This window comes from Macaca fascicularis, chromosome 11 (genome assembly GCF_037993035.2).
Source record: "Macaca fascicularis isolate 582-1 chromosome 11, T2T-MFA8v1.1".
Classification (NCBI taxonomy): domain Eukaryota; kingdom Metazoa; phylum Chordata; class Mammalia; order Primates; family Cercopithecidae; genus Macaca; species Macaca fascicularis.
In genome coordinates, this window is record NC_088385.1 from 101704205 (window position 1) to 101726405 (window position 22201).

Sequence of the window (22201 nt, forward strand, 5' to 3'; positions counted from 1 at the left end):
GCAAAGGTATTCACCGGGGAGGGCGAGGCTTCCTCTCCCAGGAGAGACCCGCGCTCGGGCTGCGGCCTCCGTCTTTATTTTGAAGCCCTACAGGGCTTGTCTCTGCAGCAGGCTCAGAATGAGCTATTTTCGCCCACAGCCAAAATCAGCAACAGCAAATTACACTGCAAACAATGGCGAGGGCGCCTGCTCGGCTTGGCTCGAAACTCCGGAGAGGCAGCGCAAAGATTCTGACTTTTCACTTGGGCAGAGCCCGTCCGCCGCCTCCCCGCGATCCGGCTGCGCACCGCGCTCGGGCTCCGGCCACACGCCGCAAGGACCAGGAGACTGGGCGGCTGCCGGGACATTCGGCGGGGAGGGCACCGTCACACCCGGGGCGAGACCCCGGAGACCCGGACACGCGTGGCCGCGGGTGGCGGGATTCCCTCGCGGCGCGGCGGGCGCTCCCTGGCGGGGAGGGAGGCGGAGCCCGGGCCGTCGGGGAACCGGGCGTCCCGCACAGAGCGCAGGGACCTGGGCGCCGCGAGGGGCAGGTGGACCTGGGGTTCAGGAACCGCAGCCCGGGCTCCGACGCCCCCCCTCCGCCCACCCTTTCAGCTCGGAGGATCTGGGAGGTACGGACCTCCGGCGGCAACGGAGGCCGGCGGCGAAACGCAGGGGGCGCGTGGGTTAGCGCCGAGCCGCCGCCCCAGCCCGCCTCGCCCCCGGGCCCGCGCGCACCCGCCGCCCTCCAGCCCGCGGCGCTCACCCGACTCTTGCAGCGGTGGTGCCGGCCGGGGTCCGAGTAGGTCCGGTCCACGGTGAGCGCCGTGTCGCTGCCCGGCATCTCCGCGCTCCGGCCGTGAACTTTCCCGTCTCCTGGGGCTGCCGCGCCGCGAGCTGCCGGCCGTGCTCCGGCTCACCCCGGGAGCCGCGGGCGAGGGGGCGGCGCGGCTGCTGCAGCTGTTGCCTCTGGTGCCGACACCCGCGCGGCCGCCCTGCGCCGCCGCCGCGGGGTGGGGGAGGCGGGGCAGGAGGCGAGAGTCTCCTCCCCCTTCCCTTCTCCCCGCCTCCCCCGCGCCCCGCAGCCGCTGGGACCCCACCCACCCGCGACCCGGCGGGCAACGTCTTCGCCTATCCTCGCCTCCCTCCCTGGCTGAAACTTGATTCCTCCCCCTCCCACACAGCCCTCTTTCTCCCCAAAAGATGAGCGACATCCACACTACACTATCTGTTGACTTATTTTGTATATAAAAGGTGGCTGTTACCGCAAGAAGTTGACACTTGCCTTAAATGTCTCTTTTTATGTTATTCTTCATTCAACAGGCACTTATTGGGCAGCTGCCATGTACCAGACCCTGGACTAGAGACCAGAGATTTAAAATAAGAAATGAAATAAAATAAAAGACTCCCCCCGCACCACAATTGCCCTGAGCATAGAGCATACTTCCACTTAAACTAAGATCCTACTGTGTTGTGTATTTTAATGTTGCATGTCTGGCTCACCTTTATGTTTTAAGCTACTTGGAAATCAGGATATCTTTTCATTCTAGTATTCCCCATTCCCAGTGATCAGTCCCTGTCCACAAGGAATTTGGAGTCTCGTAGAGGAAGGACCACTGGTGAACAATTTAAGTATCAGTAACCCCAAACAAAATTCAGAACACCTGTGCCGGCTCTGTAGGGTGTACAGTGGGAGACTGGGCTGAAATATTTAAAGTGCAGCTGTTCCAGAGAGGACCTAGAGCCCAATGTGACCAGCCCAGGGGAAGGGAAGGATTTGCCCCGCCCTTCATAGGGTTCAAGGGGAGGGTAGAGCAGGCTGAAGAAAACTTTGGAGTCCCAAAAATCAGAGGTACATTTGGGAAAACCTCAAGTCATCAGTTTTGGGGAGTGTCCTCAGGAACAGGAAGACATGATGGAAAAGAAGGCGGAGACCATGCAGGATCTTCGTTCAAGGGTAAGAAGTTCAACCTTATTCTGTGGGAACTAGGCAGCTGCTGGAGATTCCTGAACAGGGAAATGATAGCATGAGAATGGAAGTTTAAGGAGAAGGTATATCTGACATCAGGGTGAAGCAGCGATTAAAGATGGGCAAAACACACGGGCTAGAAGGCCACTGTAAAGACAGAACAGCCTAATTATCCTTCAGAAGGAGACTAGGTAAATAAATGATGGTACATCATCCAACAGAATATTTGGTAACTGGAAATAGAAATGAGGCAGCCCTCTATGAATAGCTTTGGAAGCATATCTAAGGTACATGGTTAAGTGGAAAAAAAGCAATGTGCAGGATAATATATATGGCATTCCACTATGTATGTAAAAACAATATATGTTATGTGCTTCTACATGCATGACATATATCTGGGAGGATAAACAAGAAACTAGGGAAATAGACAAGAAATTGATGCCAAGAGAGGGGAACCAGGTAGCTAGAAGGCAGAGATAGGAGAGAGATCTATTTTTCACTGTGTATACTTTTGAAACTTGAATGTTTACACTGTGGGCATATATTAACTATTCAAAAAGTAAAATTTTTTTAAAAATGTTTTTTAGAGCTAGGTTATCTGTTGCCCAGGCTGGGGTGCAGTGGCACAATCATAGCTCACTGCAGCCTCAAATTCTTGGGCTCTAGGGAGCCTCCCACTTCAGTTTCCCAAGTAGCTAGAACTACAGGTATGCGCCACCATTTCTGGCTAATTTTAAAAATACATTTTTGTAAAGGCAGGGTTAAAACTAACTTAAGAAGAAATTGAAAGTCCCATGTAGTCCTTAAGCCATTCAAAAAATTAAATCAACACTTTTAAAATACCCACCTACAGCTACCCCAACACACAACTATACCAGGCCCAGAGAGTTTTTCGGGTAAGTTCTTTGAAAGAAGAGAAGAGAAATATCAAACGTTGAGTGTGTGTGTGTGTGTGTGTGTGTGTCTGTGTGTGTGTGTGTGTCTGTGTGTGTGCTGGAGCGAGATTTTAGCTAGGGTGGCTAGAGAAGTCCTCCGTGATAAGGTGATCTTTGAGCAGAGACTTGGGAAATGAGGAAGCCAGAAGTATAGACATCTGAAAATTTCCAACAAACGGAAAGTCAAGGGCCCTGAACATTTTGGGAGTGTTCAAGGAAGAGCAAGGAGGCCCAGTGGGAAGGAGATGAGGTCAGAGATATTTCAGAGGGCCAGATCATATAGGGACTTTCAGTTCATTTTAAGAACTTTAATTTTGAGGAATATGGGAAGATTTGGAAATTTTTGAGCAAAGGAGTGGCATGATCTACCTTTTCACTTGGATTAAAAAAAAAAAAATTGATCCGCACCTCACAGCATAAACAAAAACCAACACCAGATAGAGGAAAAAGAAAGAAAGAAAAAATTAGCTGGACATGGTGGCTTGCACCTGTAATCCCAGCTGTTCAGGAGGCTGAAGCAAGAGGATCACTTGAGCCCAGGAATTCAGCCTGGGCAACAGAGTGAGACCTGTCTAAAAAAAATTAAAAATTAAAAAACAAACAAAAAATCTGGCTGGGAGTGGTGGCTCACGCCTGTAATCCCAACACTTTGGGAGGCTGAGGCCAGCAGATCACCTGAGGTCAGAAGTTCGAGACCAGCCTGGCCAACATGGAGAAACCCTGTCTCTACTAAAAATACAAAATTAGCATGGTGGCACATGCCTGTAATCACAGCTACTTGGGAGGCTAAGGCAGGAGAATCCGTTGAACTCAGGGGGCAGAGGGTGCGGTGAGCTGAGATCACGCCATTGTACTTCAGCCTAGGCAACAAGAACAAAACTCTGTCTCAAAATAAAATAAAAAATAAAATAAAATAAAAATAAAAATAAAATAAAAAACCAGATTAAAGACTTAAAGGGGAAAAAACACAACTTAAAATTGTCAGAAGAAAATGAAAGCATATCATTATTATCATCTCAAGTAAAAAATAAACAGGACACAACAAGCATAAACCACAAAGATTTGACATTTAAAAATTTAAACTTCTGCTTATGAAAATAAACAATAAAGTGAAAAAATAAGCCACAGACTGAACTCCAGCTAAAAAAAAAAAAAAAATCAATATGGACAAATTTCACAAACAATACTGAGAAACATAAAAAGCAAACCACAAAAAATTACTTGCAGTGAGATTCATGTAGGCTGTGTGATAGCTCATGTCTATAATCCCAGCACTTCAGGAGGCTAAGGTGGGAGGATCACTTGAGCCCAGGAGTTCGAGACCAGCCTGGGCAATATAGTGAGACCTTGTCTCCACAAAAAAAAAAAAAAAAAAAAAAAAAAAAAAAAAGATTCATGTAAAGTTTTTCTTTGGTTGTTTTTGTTTGTTTGGTTTTGGTTTTGAGACAGAATCTCACTCTGTTGCCTAGGCTGGAGTGCAGTGGCACGATCACAGTTCACTGCAACCTCTGGCTCCCGAGTTAAAGTGATTCTCATGCCTCGGCCTCCTGAGTATCTGGATTACAGGTGTGCGCCACCACGCCCGGCTAATTTTTGTATTTTTAGTAGACATGGGGTTTCACCATGTTGGCCAGGCTGGTCTTGAACTCCTGGCCTCAAGTGATCCACCTGCCTCAGCCTCCCAAAGTGCTGAATTGCAGGTGTGAGCCACCATGCCCAGCCTTCCTGTAAAGTTTAAGAAAAGCAAGAGCATACTAAACACAAATTTCAGGACAGTATCTCTGGTGGGGAGATGAAGAAGGCTTCAATAGAAGAGGGGTACACAATTATAAATATATAATGCTCTTTAACAAATGACTGTTGGTACACTGGATGTACATTCATTCATACATATACACAATAGTTCAGAATAATTTAAAATTTTAAAGGTAACAAAGACTCAAAGGAACAGATATAGTGATCTCCTTAATTCTGGAATTCAAATCCCCAGTTAGGGGTACCTTCTCAAATATATAAACATAATAGCACTTTATGTGTGAATAAACTCAGAGAGGCCCTGACAAACCAGGGTTGGGCTTTGCTCGGGGGTACCAACGGGCATCTACTTTCCATTTCTATTACTGTCTTGATGTTTCTTAGAATTCCATCCTGGAATGCTGACCCTCAATGAGAAGGATAAATTAAAACTTTATTAGGCTCATTTAAATTTCAATTAACAAAGGATGTTCTTTTTTAGATCACTTAAATTTATTTCATAAGCTAGTTGCCCAAAAGCTGCTCTGCTGGGCACTCATACAAAATTATTTTTTAAAAATATACAAATTAAATAGCACAAGAGCAAGCTCCCCAGAACAGAAAGAAAACAATCAGTGCTGATCGCCATCTGGCTCTCCTTTTGGGAGGCAGAACCCAAGGGGAAAACAGACCACATCGCCTCCTTTGGACGCAATGCCAATGCCTAGGGTTTTGTCAGCTCTGGAGAGAGAGGGAGAGGGTGAGTGCAGGTGCAAATTCCTCCTGTCAATGTAAGAATTCTGTGCCTTTCATACCTCCAAGAGCCTCTCTTTGCAGAAAGTAATGGAAAATATAACACTGTTAAAATAACAAATGCAGTCAGAACAATAAGAAATACAAAGGTTCACACCTAAGGTGTGAAATAAGAATTTACTTGCAAAGTGTAAGGAAGGAGCACAACAAGGCAGCAGATGCTAAAAGCACCAAAGAAGAGACCAGGTCATTTGAGCTGTAATAGTTTAAAGTTTGGAGTGATGGTGAAAGGCCTATGAAAAGAGGTAGGATTACACTTGACTTTTGTAGTGCGTGTTTGTTGTTTCAGCCTGCCCAGCATCCCACCCCTTTTTCTGAAGACAGTACCTAGGTTTTCTTTTGGGACCTATCCTACTCCTACTTTTAATCCAAATGGTTTAGATGAGGCAGACCATTCCCATCCTTGGATCCAGAGAGAGGCATGTCATCCAGCCTTGGCCGGTCAGAGTCACTGTGGCTTGTGCAGGGATAGGCAGGTGAGCTAATCAGAGCCGATGAGAGTCATCCCTAGACTTTTGCCAGAACTGCTGGGAAAGCCTATGCCCTTCCAGTGGGCATTGCTAAGCTGGTGCAATGCAAGCCTGATGCTGTAGTGGACATCCTTCCACCATCTAAAGACAGCCTCCCTGGGAAAGCAGAGCCATGAAACGGAGAAAGACTTCTTACTAAATCTTTAGAGCACTAGATCCAGCATTTTCCATTTACTATAGCTGCATGACAAATCACCTTAAAATGCTTTGGCTTGGCCGGGTGCAGTGGCTCACGCCAGCAATCCCAGCACTTTGAGAGGCCGAGGCAGGTGGAACACCTGAGGTCAGGAGTTCGAGACCAGCCTGACCAACATGGTGAAACCCCATCTCTACTAAAAATACAAAAATTAGCTGGTGGGCACCTGTACAGGTGGTGGGCACCTGTAATCCCAGCTACTCAGGAGGCCAAGGCAGGAGAATTGCTTGAACCCGGGAGGTGGAGGTTGTAGTGAGCCAAGATCATGCCACTGCACTCTAGCCTGGGTGAGAGCAAGACTCCATCTCAAAAAAAAAAAAAAAAAAATGTATTGGCTTACGACAATAACTACCGCTCATTAGCTCATGATTCTGCAATCTGGGCAGGTCTCCAAAGGAGATGAGGTGTCTTTTCTCTGTTCCATGTGGCACTGGGTCGGGCTAGTGTATCCAAGATGGCTTCATTCACATGTGTGACATTATGATACATATATATATACACATATTGGTTTTCATCCATGGTTCCTGGCTCATAATTACCAATGCCCCTGTAATAGTCTGTTGGCATGATTTTGGGGCACTTTAGATCCCAGAAGCCAGCCTCAGAAGCCTTATCCTGCCCTCGTTCCACCTGTTCTTTTCTCTCCCAAAGGAAGGAACCTTCCTCCGCCTTTCTGTCATGCAGCTGGCCGTGAAGAAATTCTCTGACCTACCTTGTCTGACTATAGGACATAAGGCTCATTTCAGAAGGGGTTCTGCCCCACACCCTGGAGGAAAGCATGCTGCGCAGAGAAGCCAAGAAGAATCTGAACAGACAGGCCTTGCTGGATCTTGCCACTCAGTCTCTCAGTATTAGATCATATACCCTTCTGCCCAGTCACATTTCTACATGGTTGTCAATCATGCCTATCCAGTGACATCTCCATAAAAGGCCCAAGAAGACAGGGTTCGGGGGCTTCTGGATAGCTGGACATCTATGGAGGGTGGTGTACTCAGGGAGGACACAGAAGCCCTGAGCTCCTTCCCTTACCTCACCCCATGCATTTCTTCATCTGTGTCCTTTCTGATGTCCTTTATACTAAACCAGTAAATGTAAAACATAAGTTTCCCTGAGTTCTGTGAGCTCCTCTAGCAAATTAGTCAAACCCAAAATGGGGGTCATGGGAACCCCCACGTGAAGCCGGTCCGCCAGAAGTTCTGAAGGCCTGGGCTTGTGACTGGCATCTGAAGGGCAGTCTAGGGGACTCAGCCTTCCATCTGTGGGGTCTCACGCTATCTCCAGGTAGACCTGGAGGACACCAGCTGGTGTCCAGAACTGATTCTTACTTGGTGTTTAGGGAAGCCCTTCTCCCACATTTGGTCACAGAAGTCTTCTGTGTTGATTGTTTTTGTGGTGTGAGAACAGAGGAAAAACATAGTTTGAGTTGATTTTTCTACAAACAATGTGTCAGCACCTATAAGACTTAGGGTGGCTGGAATGGTGGGAGCTGGCCGGGCCTCTGTCTTTATTTTCATATGTTTATAGTTTTTTAAGAACTTTTTTTTTTTTTTCCTTTTAGAGACAGGATCTTATTCTGTCACCTGGGCTAGAATGTGATGGCATGATCATAGCTCCTGGCAGCCTCGAACTCCCAGATTCAAGCGATCCTGCCACCTCATTCTCCTGAGTAGCTGGGACTACAGGTGCATCAGCACGCCTGGCTAATTTATTTTTTGTAGTGTCAGGGTCTTGGTGTGTGCCTAGGCTGATCTTAACTCTTGGCCTCTCCCACCTCAGCCTCCCACAGCTGGGATTATAGGCATGAGCCACTGTAGCTGGCCTGTTTATACTTTTTTTTTTTTTTTTTTTTTTTTTTTTGAGACGGAGTCTTGCTCTGTCGCCCAGGCTGGAGTGCAGTGGCCTGATCTCGGCTCACTGCAAGCTCCGCCTCCCGGGTTTACGCCATTCTCCTGCCTCAGCCTCCGGAGTAGCTGGGACTGCAGGCGCCCGCCACCTCGCCTGGCTAGTTTTTTGTATTTTTTAGTAGAGACAGGGTTTCACCGTGTTAGCCAGGATGGCCTCGATCTCCTGACCTCGTGATCCGCCCGTCTCGGCCTCCCAAAGTGCTGGGATTACAGGCTTGAGCCACCGCGCCCGGCCCCTGTTTATACTTTTTAAAATACACTTTTTTATAGTCCTCATCTTGCAGGAATCCCCTCTCTCCATCAGGGTAGTTGGACTTTTTTACATGGTGGATGCCTTCTAACACAGCAAAAACAAAAGCTGCCAAATCTCCTAAGGCCTAGCCTAGAATTGGCAGATTATCACTTCCATCACATTCTATTGGTCATGGCAAGTCAAAAGTCCAGCTCAGACTCCAGGGGAGGAGAAATGGGGTCCACTTGTTGATGGAAGGAGTGATGTGCACACAGATGGGAGAAATTGCTGACTGTCATTTTGGCAGCTGATCCACCACACCAGCCTTGCCTAGACCCCCTTTTCAGTGACATGAAGCAATGGATTCCTCTTTTTGCTCAGGCCTGTTAGAGATGGGTTTCTGATTCCTGCAACCCAAAGAATCCTGTCTAATGCAACATTCAACGCAGGGTATGGGCAGAAAGAAGACAAGGAAAAGGGCAGCATTTCAAGAGAAGGCAAGAACTTTGAACAGCACAAATAAAGGGAGAATCAACAGAGGATTCTGGTGGGGGCGCCGAGGACTGTAGAATTTTCTCAGGCCACTAGCTTGAGCCTTCTGTGATCAGTCCACCCCAGATGACCTGTGAACCGCTCAACTAATTATATTCTGGACTAATTTTTTCAATACAAAGGTTACAATTTTTTTTTTTGAGATGGAGTCTTGCTCAGTCGCCCAGGCTGGAGTGCGATGGCTCGATCTCAGCTCACTGCAAGCTCCGCCTCCCGGGTTCTCGCCATTCTCCTGCCTCAGCCTCCCGAGTAGCTGGGACTACAGGCGCCCGCCACCTCGCCCGGCTAGTTTTTTGTATTTTTAGTAGAGACGGGATTTCACCGTGTTAGCCAGGATGGTCTCGATCTCCTGACCTCGTGATCCGCCCGTCTCGGCCTCCCAAAGTGCTGGGATTACAGGCGTGAGCCACCGCGCCTGGCCACAATATATTTTTTAAAAAAATGTTTCATGCAATAATTTCTATGCTTCCCCCCAGACACACTAGGGTGTAGGTTACCTGAAGGAAAGGACTGTACTTTCTAGGTACGTGTAGGCATTCCTGACTGTTCTTAACATAGTATTCAATAAATGCTTGAGATCAACATTATTAAATGTCTTCTTATTTTCTAGGCATTAGGGTTTTAAAAAATGACTCTGACATAAGCAAAAACTAGTGTCTGTTCCTAAGGGGTTGGAATGGGTAAGAGGAAAGGATGAAAATTCACTCAATGATGGATGTTACCAATTTTCACCTACTAAGTAGTTAATGACGTTTGTGAGTTCTCCAGTCATTTATTGAGCACCTTTGGTGTGACAGCCTCTGTTCTTGGTGCCGAGAATATAGAAATGAGTGAGACATCCAGAAGGGACAGCCCATCTAGACAATGAGGCAGACACCCCCCAAAATGTTGCTGTAGATGCCAAGATAGTTATGTGCTCGACATGGTAGTAGGACAAAGGAAGGAGGTGGTCTCCTCACGTAGCTCACTTCCTTAGATGTTTCAGTCCTGCGGTCATCGCAGCAGGGAGAAGGAGACACAAGGAAAGCCAGATGTTGAAGACAAAAGTGCAAGTCTCTTGTAAAGGAAAGGAAAATGCATTTCTTTTCATATGCCAGTTTGATTTAATAGTGCAGGGAAGTGTTCCCTTTGGGGGAAAGATTCATAAGACAAAAAGTACAACAAGCTCCCCCACCACAAGGATATAAGAACAGAGCAAAAGGAAGAATAAATCAGGGTTTTAAAATGTATTCTACTAGCTTGAGGTGAACACATGCTGATCAGCTCTACACATCTATATTACAGACAGATACATAGAAATGCCTATGTTGCAGGTCAGCAGCTTTCCGGCCTGATGCAAACATGAATCTCTAATTCTAACTACATGGTTTATAGCCAACTAAAAATGACCACACCCTTAATATTTACATCTAATTTCTAACATAGCATGTTCTATGTGACTGCAAAGAAACAATCACTGCTGTTTATTTAGTGTTAGCAATGATCTGGCACAGAAGTCCGAAACTTCCACTTGGCAAGATTTTGATTAAAAACAGGAAAGTAGACAGACTCAATTGAAACTTTGCAGGCTAGGGAACTTGCCTTTGAATATTCCTTTTTTTTAGCAAATGCAACAATTCCATGCTATTGATTTCTCAAGAGCAATGAGAAAATTCTCCAAGCAGCCTTCAAGTGTCCTGGGAGATGGTCTTCAACATGTGCCTTGCCTGCAGACTTGAGGCTACATTAAGAAGTACAAACATGTATTTTACCTCATCAAAAGTGAACGCTTTTGCTTCTCAAAAAACTCTGATAAGAGAATAAAAAGACAAGATACAGATGGGAAGATATTTACAAAACCAAACATATAACAAGTGATGAGTACCTAGAATGTATAAAGAATTCTCAAAACTCTATAGTAAAAAAAAAATCCTTGGCCAGGCACAGTGTCTCGCATCTGCAATCCCAGCACTTTAGGAGGCCAAGGCGGCAGATCACTTGAGGTCAGGAGTTCAAAATCAGCCTGGCCAATATGGTGAAGTCCTGTCTCTACTAAAAACACACAAAAAATTAGCTGGGCGTGGTGGTGGGTGCCTGTAATCTCAGCTGCTTGGGAGGCTGAGGCAGGAGAATCACTTGAACCCAGGAGGCGGAGATTGCAGTGAGCCAAGATCGCAGCACTGCACTCCAGCCTCGGAGACAGAGCAAGACTCCAACTCAAATAAAAATAAACAATAAACAATCCAATTTAAAAATAAGCAAAATATAGGAACAGACATTTCACTGAAGAGACTATACTAATGGCAAATAAACACACGAAAAGATGTTAAATGTCATTAGCCATTAGGGAAATGCAAATTAAAACCACAATGAGATGTTACTACTCACTTATCAGAATGTCTACAATAAAAACGAGTTATAACACATATTGCTGGCAAGGATGTGGAGAAACTAGATAAATCATAGATTGCTGGAAGGAATGTAAAATGGTTCAGCCTCTCTGGAAAGCAATTTGACCGTTTTTTATAAAACTAAAACATGCAAATCCCATCTGACCCAGCAATTGCACTCTCAGGCATTTATCCCAGAAAGAAAACACGTTCAAACAGAAACCTATACAGAAATATTCACAGCAGCTTTATTCATAATTGCCAAAACCTGGTAGCAGCACCATATCCTTCAACATGTGAATGGTTAAACAACTGTGGTACATCCATACCATGGACTGTGACTCAACAATTAAAAGGAACTATTTGATATGCAACGACTTGGATAAGTCTCTAGGGAATTATGCTGTATCTAAAAAGCCAATCCCAAAAGGTCATATACAGTATGATTCCACTTACGTAGCATTCTTTTTTTTTTTTTTTTTTGAGAGAGAGTGTCACTCTGTTGCCCAGGCTGGAGTGCAGTGGCACGATCTCGGCTCACTGCAAGCTCCGCCTCCTGGGTTCACACCATCCTCCTGCCTCAGCCTCCCGAGTAGCTGGGACTACAGGAGTCCACCACCACCATACCCGGCTAATTGTTGTATTTTAAGTAGAGACAGGGTTTCACCGTGTTAGCCAGGATGGTCTCAAACTCCTGACCTCAAGTGATCTGCCCACCTCGGCCTCCCAAAGTGCTGGGATTACAGTATGAGCCATCGCACCTGGCCCCACTTACATAGCATTCTTGAAATGATAAAACTATAGAAAAGGAGAAGAGATGAGTGGGTGCCAGGCTCTTGGAATGGGAGGGGGTAGTGGCAGGAGGGAGGTGGGTGTGGTTATAAAAGGGCAGCAGGAGGGATCCTGTGGGGATGGAACTGTTCTGTATCTTGAGAGTGGTGGTGGATACAATTGCAGAGAACTAAATACACACATGCGCACACACACAAACAAGTACTGGGGAAATCTGAATGAGATTGATGGATTGCACCAATATTAATGTGATATTTGTACTAAAGTTTGACAAGATACTACTATGGAGGACACAGAGACTACCACTGGGGGAAGGGTAAAGTGTACAGAGTTCCTCGGGAGTATTCCTTACAACTGCATGTGAATCTACAACAATCTCAAAAGTAAAAGTTTAATAAAAATGTGTTTTAAGGCCAGGCACGGTGGTGCACGCCTGTAATTCCACCACTTTGGGAAGCCAAGGCGGGCAGATTGTTGAGACCGGGAGTTCGAGACCAGAGCCTGGCCAACATGGCAAAACTTTGTCTCTACTAAAAATACAAAAACTAGCCAGGCGTGATGGTTGGTGCCTATAATCCCAGCTACTCAGGAGTCTGAGGCAGGAGACTTGCTTGAACCCTGGAGGTGGAGGTAGCAGTGAGCTGAGATCATGCCACTGCACTCCAGTCTGGGTGACAGGGTGAGACTCTACCTCCAAAAAAAAAAAAAAAAATTAATAAATAAATAAATAATTAATTAAATTTAGGTGCAATTGTAGTCATTTTCACAGTAAAAACTGAGTTTTGGGAGGATGGGAACAACATCAGCTGGAGTGGTTGATGTAGGAACTTTTTCTCTGAAGAAGTTGTTCACAGAATATTCTACCAGGTTATGGCCCTTTGCTGCACCAGAGGAGTTGACCAGCTGTGGAAACTGAGGACAAAGACAGACTGTGGGTGGTGTCATTAATATGACCACAAATGTCAGTACCTGGCCACAGTGTATGCTGTGTCTCAACCTCACAAGTTCAGGGCCAAGGGCAGTGTCCATTATCCTTGGCCTATCAGTGCTGAGCATAGCACCTGGCACAAAGCAGTGATTCTACAAGGTTTTTCTGGAATAAATAATGGATTTATTTATCCTGATTTGTTTATCCTGATTATTTATTTATCCTGATTATTTATCCTGATTAGTCCTGATTTGGTTGGAAGAACATATTAATGTTCATAGATTTGGTTCAGGTTCAAAATGACTCATTATATGAGTTGTTTAGTAAAAAGTTACATAGCAAGGTTGAGTAGAGAATTTTGCAAATTCCTTTGGGAGGTGGAGGTGGGCGGATCACCTGAGGCCAGGAGTTTGAGATCAGCCCAGCCGATATGGTGAAACCTTGTCTCCACAAAAAACACAAAAATTAGCCAGGCATGGTGGCATGCATCTGTAGTCCCAGCACTTTGGGGGGCTGGGGCATGTGGATTACACAGGGTCAGGAGTTCAAGACCAGCCTGGCCAACATGGCGAAACCCTGTCTCTACAAAAAATATAAAAATTAGCCGAGTGTGGTGATGCACACCTGTAACCCCAGCTACTTGGGTAGCTCAGGCACTAGAATTGCTTGAACCCAGGAGACGGAGGTTGCAGTCAGCCAAGATCGCACCACTGCGCTCCAGCCTGGGCAACAGAGCAAGACTCTGTCTCAAAAAAAAAAAAAAAAAGAGAGAATTTTGCAAATTCATGTGCTTTGCTTAGGTCCATGTTTTATGATTCCCATATTGGTTTGAGTCTTTATGTAATGCACACACAGATTATAATATAAGTAGTTTGCTATTTCTAACCTCTTGACTCTTCCAGTTGGAAAGAGTTTCACTCTCTGATTACCATGTATGACTATTGGCTATTTGCTACTGCAGCTTTTCAGAAGTCTACAACAGTGTTAGAAAACAAACGTAGATAAAAATACCTTACACTGTACTAGGCACAGAACGCTCCATTCAGTTAAACCTGTAACTGCAGTTGTGATGCCGTGGGTTCCTACTTCACACAACCACAGAGAAAGCAGTTCTCTGGGGATCTCTAGTTGACTCCATTCTATGCACGACCAGCCCAGGAGAACTGTCTTTCATTAAGCACATACTGAATCTGAAGGATGAGCTAGCTACACTCCAGGAACATATCATCCGTGAATTCACTTTGCATTTTATCAACTCACTTTGCAAGAAAAGGAAGGTGGGAAATGAAACTGCCAGAAAAATCTGATGTGATGTTGTTTTTAAACAGTCCAAGTCACAGTCCTTTCAAAAGAGGATGCTGCTTGCTGAAGCCTTCCTTGTCCACTCCAGTCCACACTGTTATCTCTCTCCCTTCTCTTAATTCTGACAGTATCTGTTGCTTAAGTCACTCCCATAAACATTCAATTATAAATGATCTTGTGCTGTTACAGGGAGGCAGTATGGTGTACCGGAGACAGACTGCTCGGATTCATATCTTGGCGCTGCTCCTTACGAGCTCTAAAGCCTTGGTTCTCACATTCATAAGCTAAGGGACCCACCTCATACTGTTGTTGAAGATTAAATGACGTAATATATGTAAAGCACTTATAAAATAAGAGCTCAATAAATGTCTGCACAAACAAAACAAAACCTAAAATCTGTCTTCATGTCTTCTTCCTTACCAGGAAGACTTCAGTAAGGATGTATGCTGTTATCCTGGAAAGTGTCCTAGCAAGGTGGAGGATGAATTTCGATGCCGTATGTCATCATCACAAATTTTGTGAATAGAATCAGGATGAAAGTAGGAGCCTGTGGACAAGCTCTGGATCCCGGCCATCCCTCCCCCTCTGCCTCTGCCTGTGCTATTCCTACCACTACAGAGTCTGCAAACTTGCACAAGAGACAAGGGCACACTTCCTCCTTTTACACTAACCTCCAACTCCTTTCATTCCCAAGGCCCTGTAGCTCCCATGTAGAATACAGAGCGTCTTTTTGCTGGTACCCTTTGACCAGTTACTCTACTTCTAGGAATCTATGCTAAAGAAATAATATAATACAGGAAAATATAATACAGAAAAAGTTTTACACACAAACATCACACATTTTATCGTTCTGATAAAATGAAAACAATTCAAAGGATTATTCGTTGTTTATGAAAAATCATGGATTGATCATATAAATGATATTCATACAAAAAATGCAGTGCAGCTACTGAAAAGTATACTTAGGAAGAATATGTAATCATATGAAGAAATGTTTCTGTAATGATATGACAAAAATTATAACAATAAAAATTCAGTATAACTCTACCAGATTGACAAAAATTGAAAAGTATTATGATACTTAGTGCTGGTAATGATCTGGAGTAGCAGGAACCCTCATGCTCAGCCACTCCACTCCTCAGTATATATATGTATATATATCCCGGAGGCCACACATCAACCAGCACACACATACAAGAATGTTCACAGTGGTAACAGTCCCTATCTAGAAACAACCCAATTGTCATCCACAGCAGAATGGATAAAGAAATTGTTGTACAGTTATTTCCCAATTAAGGTCAGTCATTTGTTGCTGAAAATCAAATGTTCCATGTGAAAATGCTAACTGGGAGCCTGTTATCTTAACTCATTTTGCAAAGTAGGGTTTTTCTGTTATATGTATCAAACCTAATATACTGAGTGCTACAGAGCCTAACAAAATGCTCCATGCAAAGTATCACAAATGTTGATATCTTCTGTCCCACCCCACCCCCAGAAAATATTCAGGGAAAATTGGTCAACAGAAGTCCAAAATATTTTGCTACTGAAGAGTAGTAGAAACATCTTTCTCCGTTTCTTCTGTGTCTTCCTATAGCATCTCTAAGGACTTTGCACAGAGCCAGTATATGGCAATAGTTATTTATTTTTCCTACTTCTTCTGCACCAGGCACTCTCTATATATCAACTGAGTTACCGCCAAACTCCTGCCCTCCCATCTCTATGATGGTAGGTGCTATGATTTCCCCAATATCCGGAGTAGCAACCAGGACATCTGAATAGATCAAGTACCAAAGGTACTTAGCTAATAAATGGCAAAATTTTGTCCAAATTTCAGGTCTAAGCTTATTTACTAGGTGCATATCCTTGGATGAGCTCTTTAATCTTCATAAGCCTCAGTTTCCTCAATTGTAGAATGGAATTTGCAATTGTAGAATTGCAACTGTAGAACGGAATTGCAGATGGAATTCTAAAAATTATACCCATTAAAGGATAACTATCTCTTGACTAAAAGTCAAAGCTGGCACTGCTGAGAATATGAACAGGGAAGAATCTCGGTGCATCTGCAGAGTCCACTGTTGCAGGTTCCCTCTCAAAACATTTAACTCAAATGAACCTGACTTGTCCCCACTCCCTGCCAGCCTTTCCCTGCTTCTCTCAAACAGTTTAACACACATCTACATTGCTAATATTTCCATGAAGATGATTTCTACATTCTAAGTCTCTTGTTTCCTATTCTTCCCACAAAGAAAGAAAACGAAACTTTTGAAATTCAAAATTATATCATCATGACTTTATCCTTATCTGAAGGCTTCCTTGTAAATCTTTTCCATCATTTCTAAGCACTTCTAGATTTTCAGTTTTGCATTTCAAGTTTCACAAAATTAGAAGTCAATTCTCCTATCACTTTGGAAGTGAAGGTTCAATTTCCTGCAAGTATTGAGAAGTCCTCACTGTCCTAGCTGACAGTTTTGAAAGATATTCTCTAGTTATATTATTTCTCAATGCTTCTTCCTACATCAGCTGTGGCTGATGCACTCCCAGTTAATATTTCTGACATTCCGTTGATTTTCCTTCCATTAGAAGGAATGTCTTTCACAAAAGGAGAAGAATGCTATACAAGGCACAAGATTTAAAGTATCTAATATAATACCATGGAGTATAGGGTACCCAGCAAGCAAGTACACCCACTAACATGCATGTACACACACATACAAAGGAATCAGTAGAAGTTATCAGGGGCCAGGTACAGTGGCTCACACCTGTAATCCTAGCTCTCTGGGAGGCCAAGGCAGGTGGATCACTTCGGCCAAGGCAGGCGGATCGCTTCAGCCCAGGAGTTCAAAACCAGCGTGGGCAACATGGCGAAACCCCATCTCTACAAAAAAAATACAAAAAATCAGCTAGACGTGGTGGCTCGCGCCTGTAGTCCCAGCTACTCAGGAGGCTGGGTGGGAGGATGGCTTGAGCCCTGGAGGTCAAAGCTGCAGTGAGCTGAGATGGTGCCACTACACTCCAGCCTAGGCGACAGAACAAGACCCCGTCTCAAAAAAAAAAAAAAAAAAAAAAAAGAAGTTATCAGGAAATCAAGAATACAACATGTAGGTTTTTCAGAACATTAGCAGGATTTGGTAATTTGGAGTTTACAACAACAACATGATTCCTTTTCAACTGCTAAAAGCAACTGAGGTAATGGAAAAAACAAAGAAAAGATCCAAGAAGATGCTGACCAATCTATTTGGAATTTCTGCTTCAATGAAAGAGACAGAAAATCCATAAATTTCATTGGTGCTTCCTGACACTCATGATTGTAAAACCATTCTCTAGATAAGGCATTACTGAAATGGGGCTTTTCCCATTGTCCATTGTTTCCCTCTAATCCTTTTACAAATGCAATCATACTTTCCACAATCCAAAAATGTCAGAATGTTTTACATATAACCAATTAGAAGACAGATGATTAGAATATAGATTATTCATAAAACCCCAGCCCAAGACCTATTTAAACTACTATGCTTTAAATATTTTCCCGCATTTAGATATCAAGATTAAGTGAACAATAAATGATTGTTGGAATCTGCACACTGAATACAGTAGATGCTGGTCACATGAGCGCACTAAGCACTGAGTACCTATTGTGACTGAGAAACTGAGTTTTAAATCTTACTTAATTTTAATTAATTTACACCTTAAAGATAGTATAAACAAATGAATGTAAAATATCTCATAAATATTCTATACTGACTACATGTCAATATGAATCACAAAGCCCACGTTTAATTATCAAAATGTGAAAACACAGAGACTGACAACTATTCTTTACATCTCATTATATCAAATGAGCCAAACATGAGCTAAACACACAAATACTAGTACTATACATGGCTCTGAGAGGGATCCCAAGGGATCTCTCAGGTCTAAATTAATCCTCCTTCCCTGGTAGCATCTTATGTATAGCTTTAGCATCATACTTATCACAGTCTAATTTATGTGAAGTAAATTGTATGTATGTCTACCATGCCTCCCTTTAGTAGACTGTAATCTTTTTGAAATAGAGGACTCACTTGCTCATTCTAAAAATCCATCAGTCCCCAGCACGGTTGTTATGTTGGAAATCCTTCCATAAATGTTTGAGGATTTAAATATAGTGTATACTAATATTTTTTAAACATTCATTTTTCTACAAAAGCAAGCCTAAAACTAATATTAAGGTCATACTCATGGAGGAAAAGATGAAGTACCAAATGTCAATTTTCCCTAAGTCAATCAATAAATGAAACAGAACCCAGTAAAAAAGGATTTTTCCTAAAACTTGACAAGCTTATTTTAAAATCTGATGGAAGAGGCCAGGCACAGTGGCTCACGCCTGTAATTCCAGTACTTTGGAAGGCCAAGGCAGGTGGATCACTTGAGGCCAGGAGTTGGAGACCAGTCTGGCCAACATGGTGAAACCCTGTCTCTACCAAAAATACAAAAAAATTAACCGGGTGTGGTGGAGCATGCTTGTAGTCCCAGTTACTTTTCAGTGAGCCGAGATCATGCCACTGCACTCTAGCCTGGGCAACAGAGCAAGACCTTGCCTCATTAAAAAAAAAAAAAAAAGTCAGTGTAAGAGGGGCCAGGCGTGGTGACTCATGCCTGTAATCTCAGCCCTTTGGGAGGCCAAGATGAATGGATTGCTTGAGACCAGGAGTTACAGACCCATCCTTGGCAACATGGCAAAACCCATCTCTATGAAAAAGAGAAAAAAAAAAAGCTGGGCATGTGGGCATGGTGGCACTGCACGCCTGTAGTCCCAGCTACTGGGGAGGCTGATGTGGGAGGATGGCTTGAACCCGGGAGGCAGAGGTTGCAGTGAGCCAAGATCAGGCCACTACACTCCAGCCTGGGTGACAGACTGAGACCTTGTCTCAAAAATAGTAAACAGACAAAGTAAAAAATAAAATTCAATGGATGAAAAAAGGCAACTTGGGAGAAAAATATGGTGAGTAGGGGCAGATAGAGTGAGTTCTCCCTTCCAGGTAGCCAGACATTTTATTGCCAATGGTTCAGGTGATTAGGAATTGGCATAGAGACGCAAGAAGAGAGAGCCCAGAAACAGGCTCATGCATATATGAAAGCACAATCTAGGATGGAGGTGGCCTCAGAAATCAATGTGGAAAGGAAATAATTGGTAGTTCATATGGAAAAGAGTGAAACTGCAGTAGATCCCTGAATACCAAACCAAAATTTAAAACACAGGTGCAATTGTTTCATCTCGGAACATTCTTGGTTTTGTTGTTGTTGCTGTTTTTATTTGTTTTGCTTTTTTTGAGACAGAGTCTCACTCTGTTGCCCAGGCTGGAGGGCAGTAGAGTGATCTCTGCTCATTGCAACCTCTACCTCCTGGGTTCAAGGGATTCTCCTGCCTCAGCCTCCCGAGTAGCTGGGATTACAGGTGCCCACCACCACGCCCAGCTAATTTTTGTATTACAGGTACACACTGCCACCCCCAGCTAATTCTTGTATTTTTTTGTAGAGACAGGGGTTTCACCATGTTGCCCAAGCTGGTCTAGAACCCCTGATCTCAACCGATCTGCCCACCTCAGCCTCCCAAAGTGCTGGGATTACAGGTGTGAGCCACTGTGCCCAGCCCACATTTTCTATTATTGATAATTCATTGGGAATTCTAAATGGACTGTATAATACATAAATTCTACATTGATATCCACTGCTCCTACCTGATCAATAGAAATAAATAGGAATAAATTAAGAGCAATAAAAGGAACAAATGATTTTTAAGAACCTATCTTGAAGAGGCCTACACCACAGGGTACGAAAACACATTTTTTTCCTTCTTTAAAGTACTGAATCAAGCAGAAGTCTGTTACGGCTTTATAAAGGTCACACTTTTAGAACGGAGCTGGAGGCCATCAAATATACAGAGAGACTCCACGATTGTGCAAAGTACTTCCAAAGACTTCTTTGAAGCTGACTCTATACAGCTGAAACCAAAATCCAGCTAAACAATGCCTGCTCCGGTGCTGTTAACAGCACCTCTCCACTCATCTCCTTCTGGGCTGTTAACTGAGCGCAGCGTGGTTTTATCTTAATTCACCCGGATCAAAGCGGGTTAATTCTCAGCGTAACCCCATGCATCAGACATTCCTAGCATTCAACATCAGCGTAGACACAGCTCTCCGAATGCCACATGGTTTGCTTACACTTCTGTATGCCTGAGCCTGTGGTCCACATTTTTCCCTGACTTCAAAGGAGGTCAAAATTCCAAAACTGGGCTTTGATGGGGAAAAAACGTTCCAAAGATGTTACACACCTAGAACATGTATCACACATGTGCTAGATCATCTCTCCGGAGAGTTTATTTTCTGCTTGAAAGTGGTCTCACCCGTTTTTTCTAGGTCTCCTTCTTGGATTCTCCTGTTTGATCCTGCGGCGATCTCATAATAGGAATGTGATATTGCTATAACTATTTGTATTACTTTGCTCAGGCTGCCGTAACAAAATACCACAGACTCGGGGGCTTAAACAACAGAAGTTTATTTTCTCACAGTTCCAGAGGCTAGAAGTCTAAGACCAAGGTGCCAGCGGGGTTGGTTTCTCTGAGGCCTCTCTCTTTGGTTTGCAGACAGCTGCCTTCTTGCTGTGTCCTCACATGGTAATCCCTGGTGTCTCTCAGTGTGTCCAGGTTTCCACTTCTTCTTTTTTTTCTTTTTTTTGAGAAGGAGTCTCACTTTGTGACCCAGGCCGGAGTGCAGTGGCACAATCTAGGCTCACTGCAACCTCCGCCTCCCGGGTTCAAGCAATTCTCGTGTCTCGGCCTCCTGAGTAGCTGGGATTACAGGCTCATGCCACCACACCTGGTTAATTTTTGTATTTTTAGTAGAGATGGGGTTTCACCATGTTTCCCAGGTGGTCTGGAACTCCTGACCTCAGGTGATCCGCCCAGGTGGATTACAGAGGCATGAGCCACCATGCCTGGCTGGTTTCCTCCTCTTAATAGGGACATCAGATAGACCAGATCCCAGCCTAATGATGTCGCTCTAACTTCATTACCTCTTTAGGGGTCCTGTCTCCAAATGCAGTCACCTTCTGAGGTACTAGGGTCTAGGGCAGCAACATACCAATGTTACAGGGACACAGCTCAGTCCCTGACACCACTCATGTGATGATGAACTTGGCAAATGTCTGGAAGCAGCTGTGCCCAGAGATAAGGCGAATAGCAGCTGGGGAATGACAGAGTAGGGATCTTGAAACCTACAAAGAAACTCCACATTCCTGGGAAAATAAAGCCCTGATTTCCTTTGTTGAAATCTGCCCATTTTGATTAGGTACTTTCTTAAACCCCTACTTTAATTTTACATAGAGATAGAGTTACATAAATATTTTCATCCAAAGAGATAACTAAAGAGGTAATGACCCATAAAATGTCTTTAGCAGCTCTTCCTAGTATGCAGTCTTCTTTCCTTAAGAATAGCTACAATTCTCAATATGCCATTTCTCTGCATAAAGTATATGTGCACAACCTGTGATATATGAATAGAAAGGGAGAGTGTGGGGTGAGGAACGGAGGAGATGGGGGGGGGGGGGTGTTACAAAGGAAGCCAGTGAATGGAGATTTTTAAAGAAAGAAGTTCAGTGTGAAAAATACACACAAACTCCTGAGAGGTGGGAATGTACTGCAAAGATGCTTCTCTGAATGAGAAGCCAGGGCAGGCCTGACCAAGTGAATTTTTGGTATGAAAAAGAGGTACCGGCCGGGCGCGGTGGCTCAAGCCTGTAATCCCAGCACTTTGGGAGGCCGAGACGGGCGGATCACGAGGTCAGGAGATCGAGACCATCCTGGCTAACACGGTGAAACCCCGTCTCTACTAAAAAATACAAAAAACTAGCCGGGCGAGGTGGCTGGTGCCTGTAGTCCCAGCTACTCGGGAGGCTGAGGCAGGAGAATGGCGTGAACCCGGGAGGC

The 22201-nt window shown here is 44.2% G+C and overlaps 1 protein-coding gene across 6 annotated transcripts in view; it reads right to left on the minus strand.

Annotated features, from left to right (window-relative positions):
* Positions 1–22201, minus strand: part of TMCC3 (transmembrane and coiled-coil domain family 3) — a 307823-nt gene that overhangs the window by 82512 nt on the left and 203110 nt on the right. Inside the window, exon 1 of one of the 6 annotated variants that reach the window (XM_045365724.3) lies at positions 749–953. The exons of the other annotated variants lie outside the window; for them this stretch is intronic. Coding sequence (XP_045221659.1) covers positions 749–826 — 78 coding nt within the window. The 5' untranslated portion in view covers positions 827–953. Of the gene's footprint in view, positions 1–748; positions 954–22201 lie in introns of those variants that run through there. 6 annotated transcript variants of the gene reach the window in all.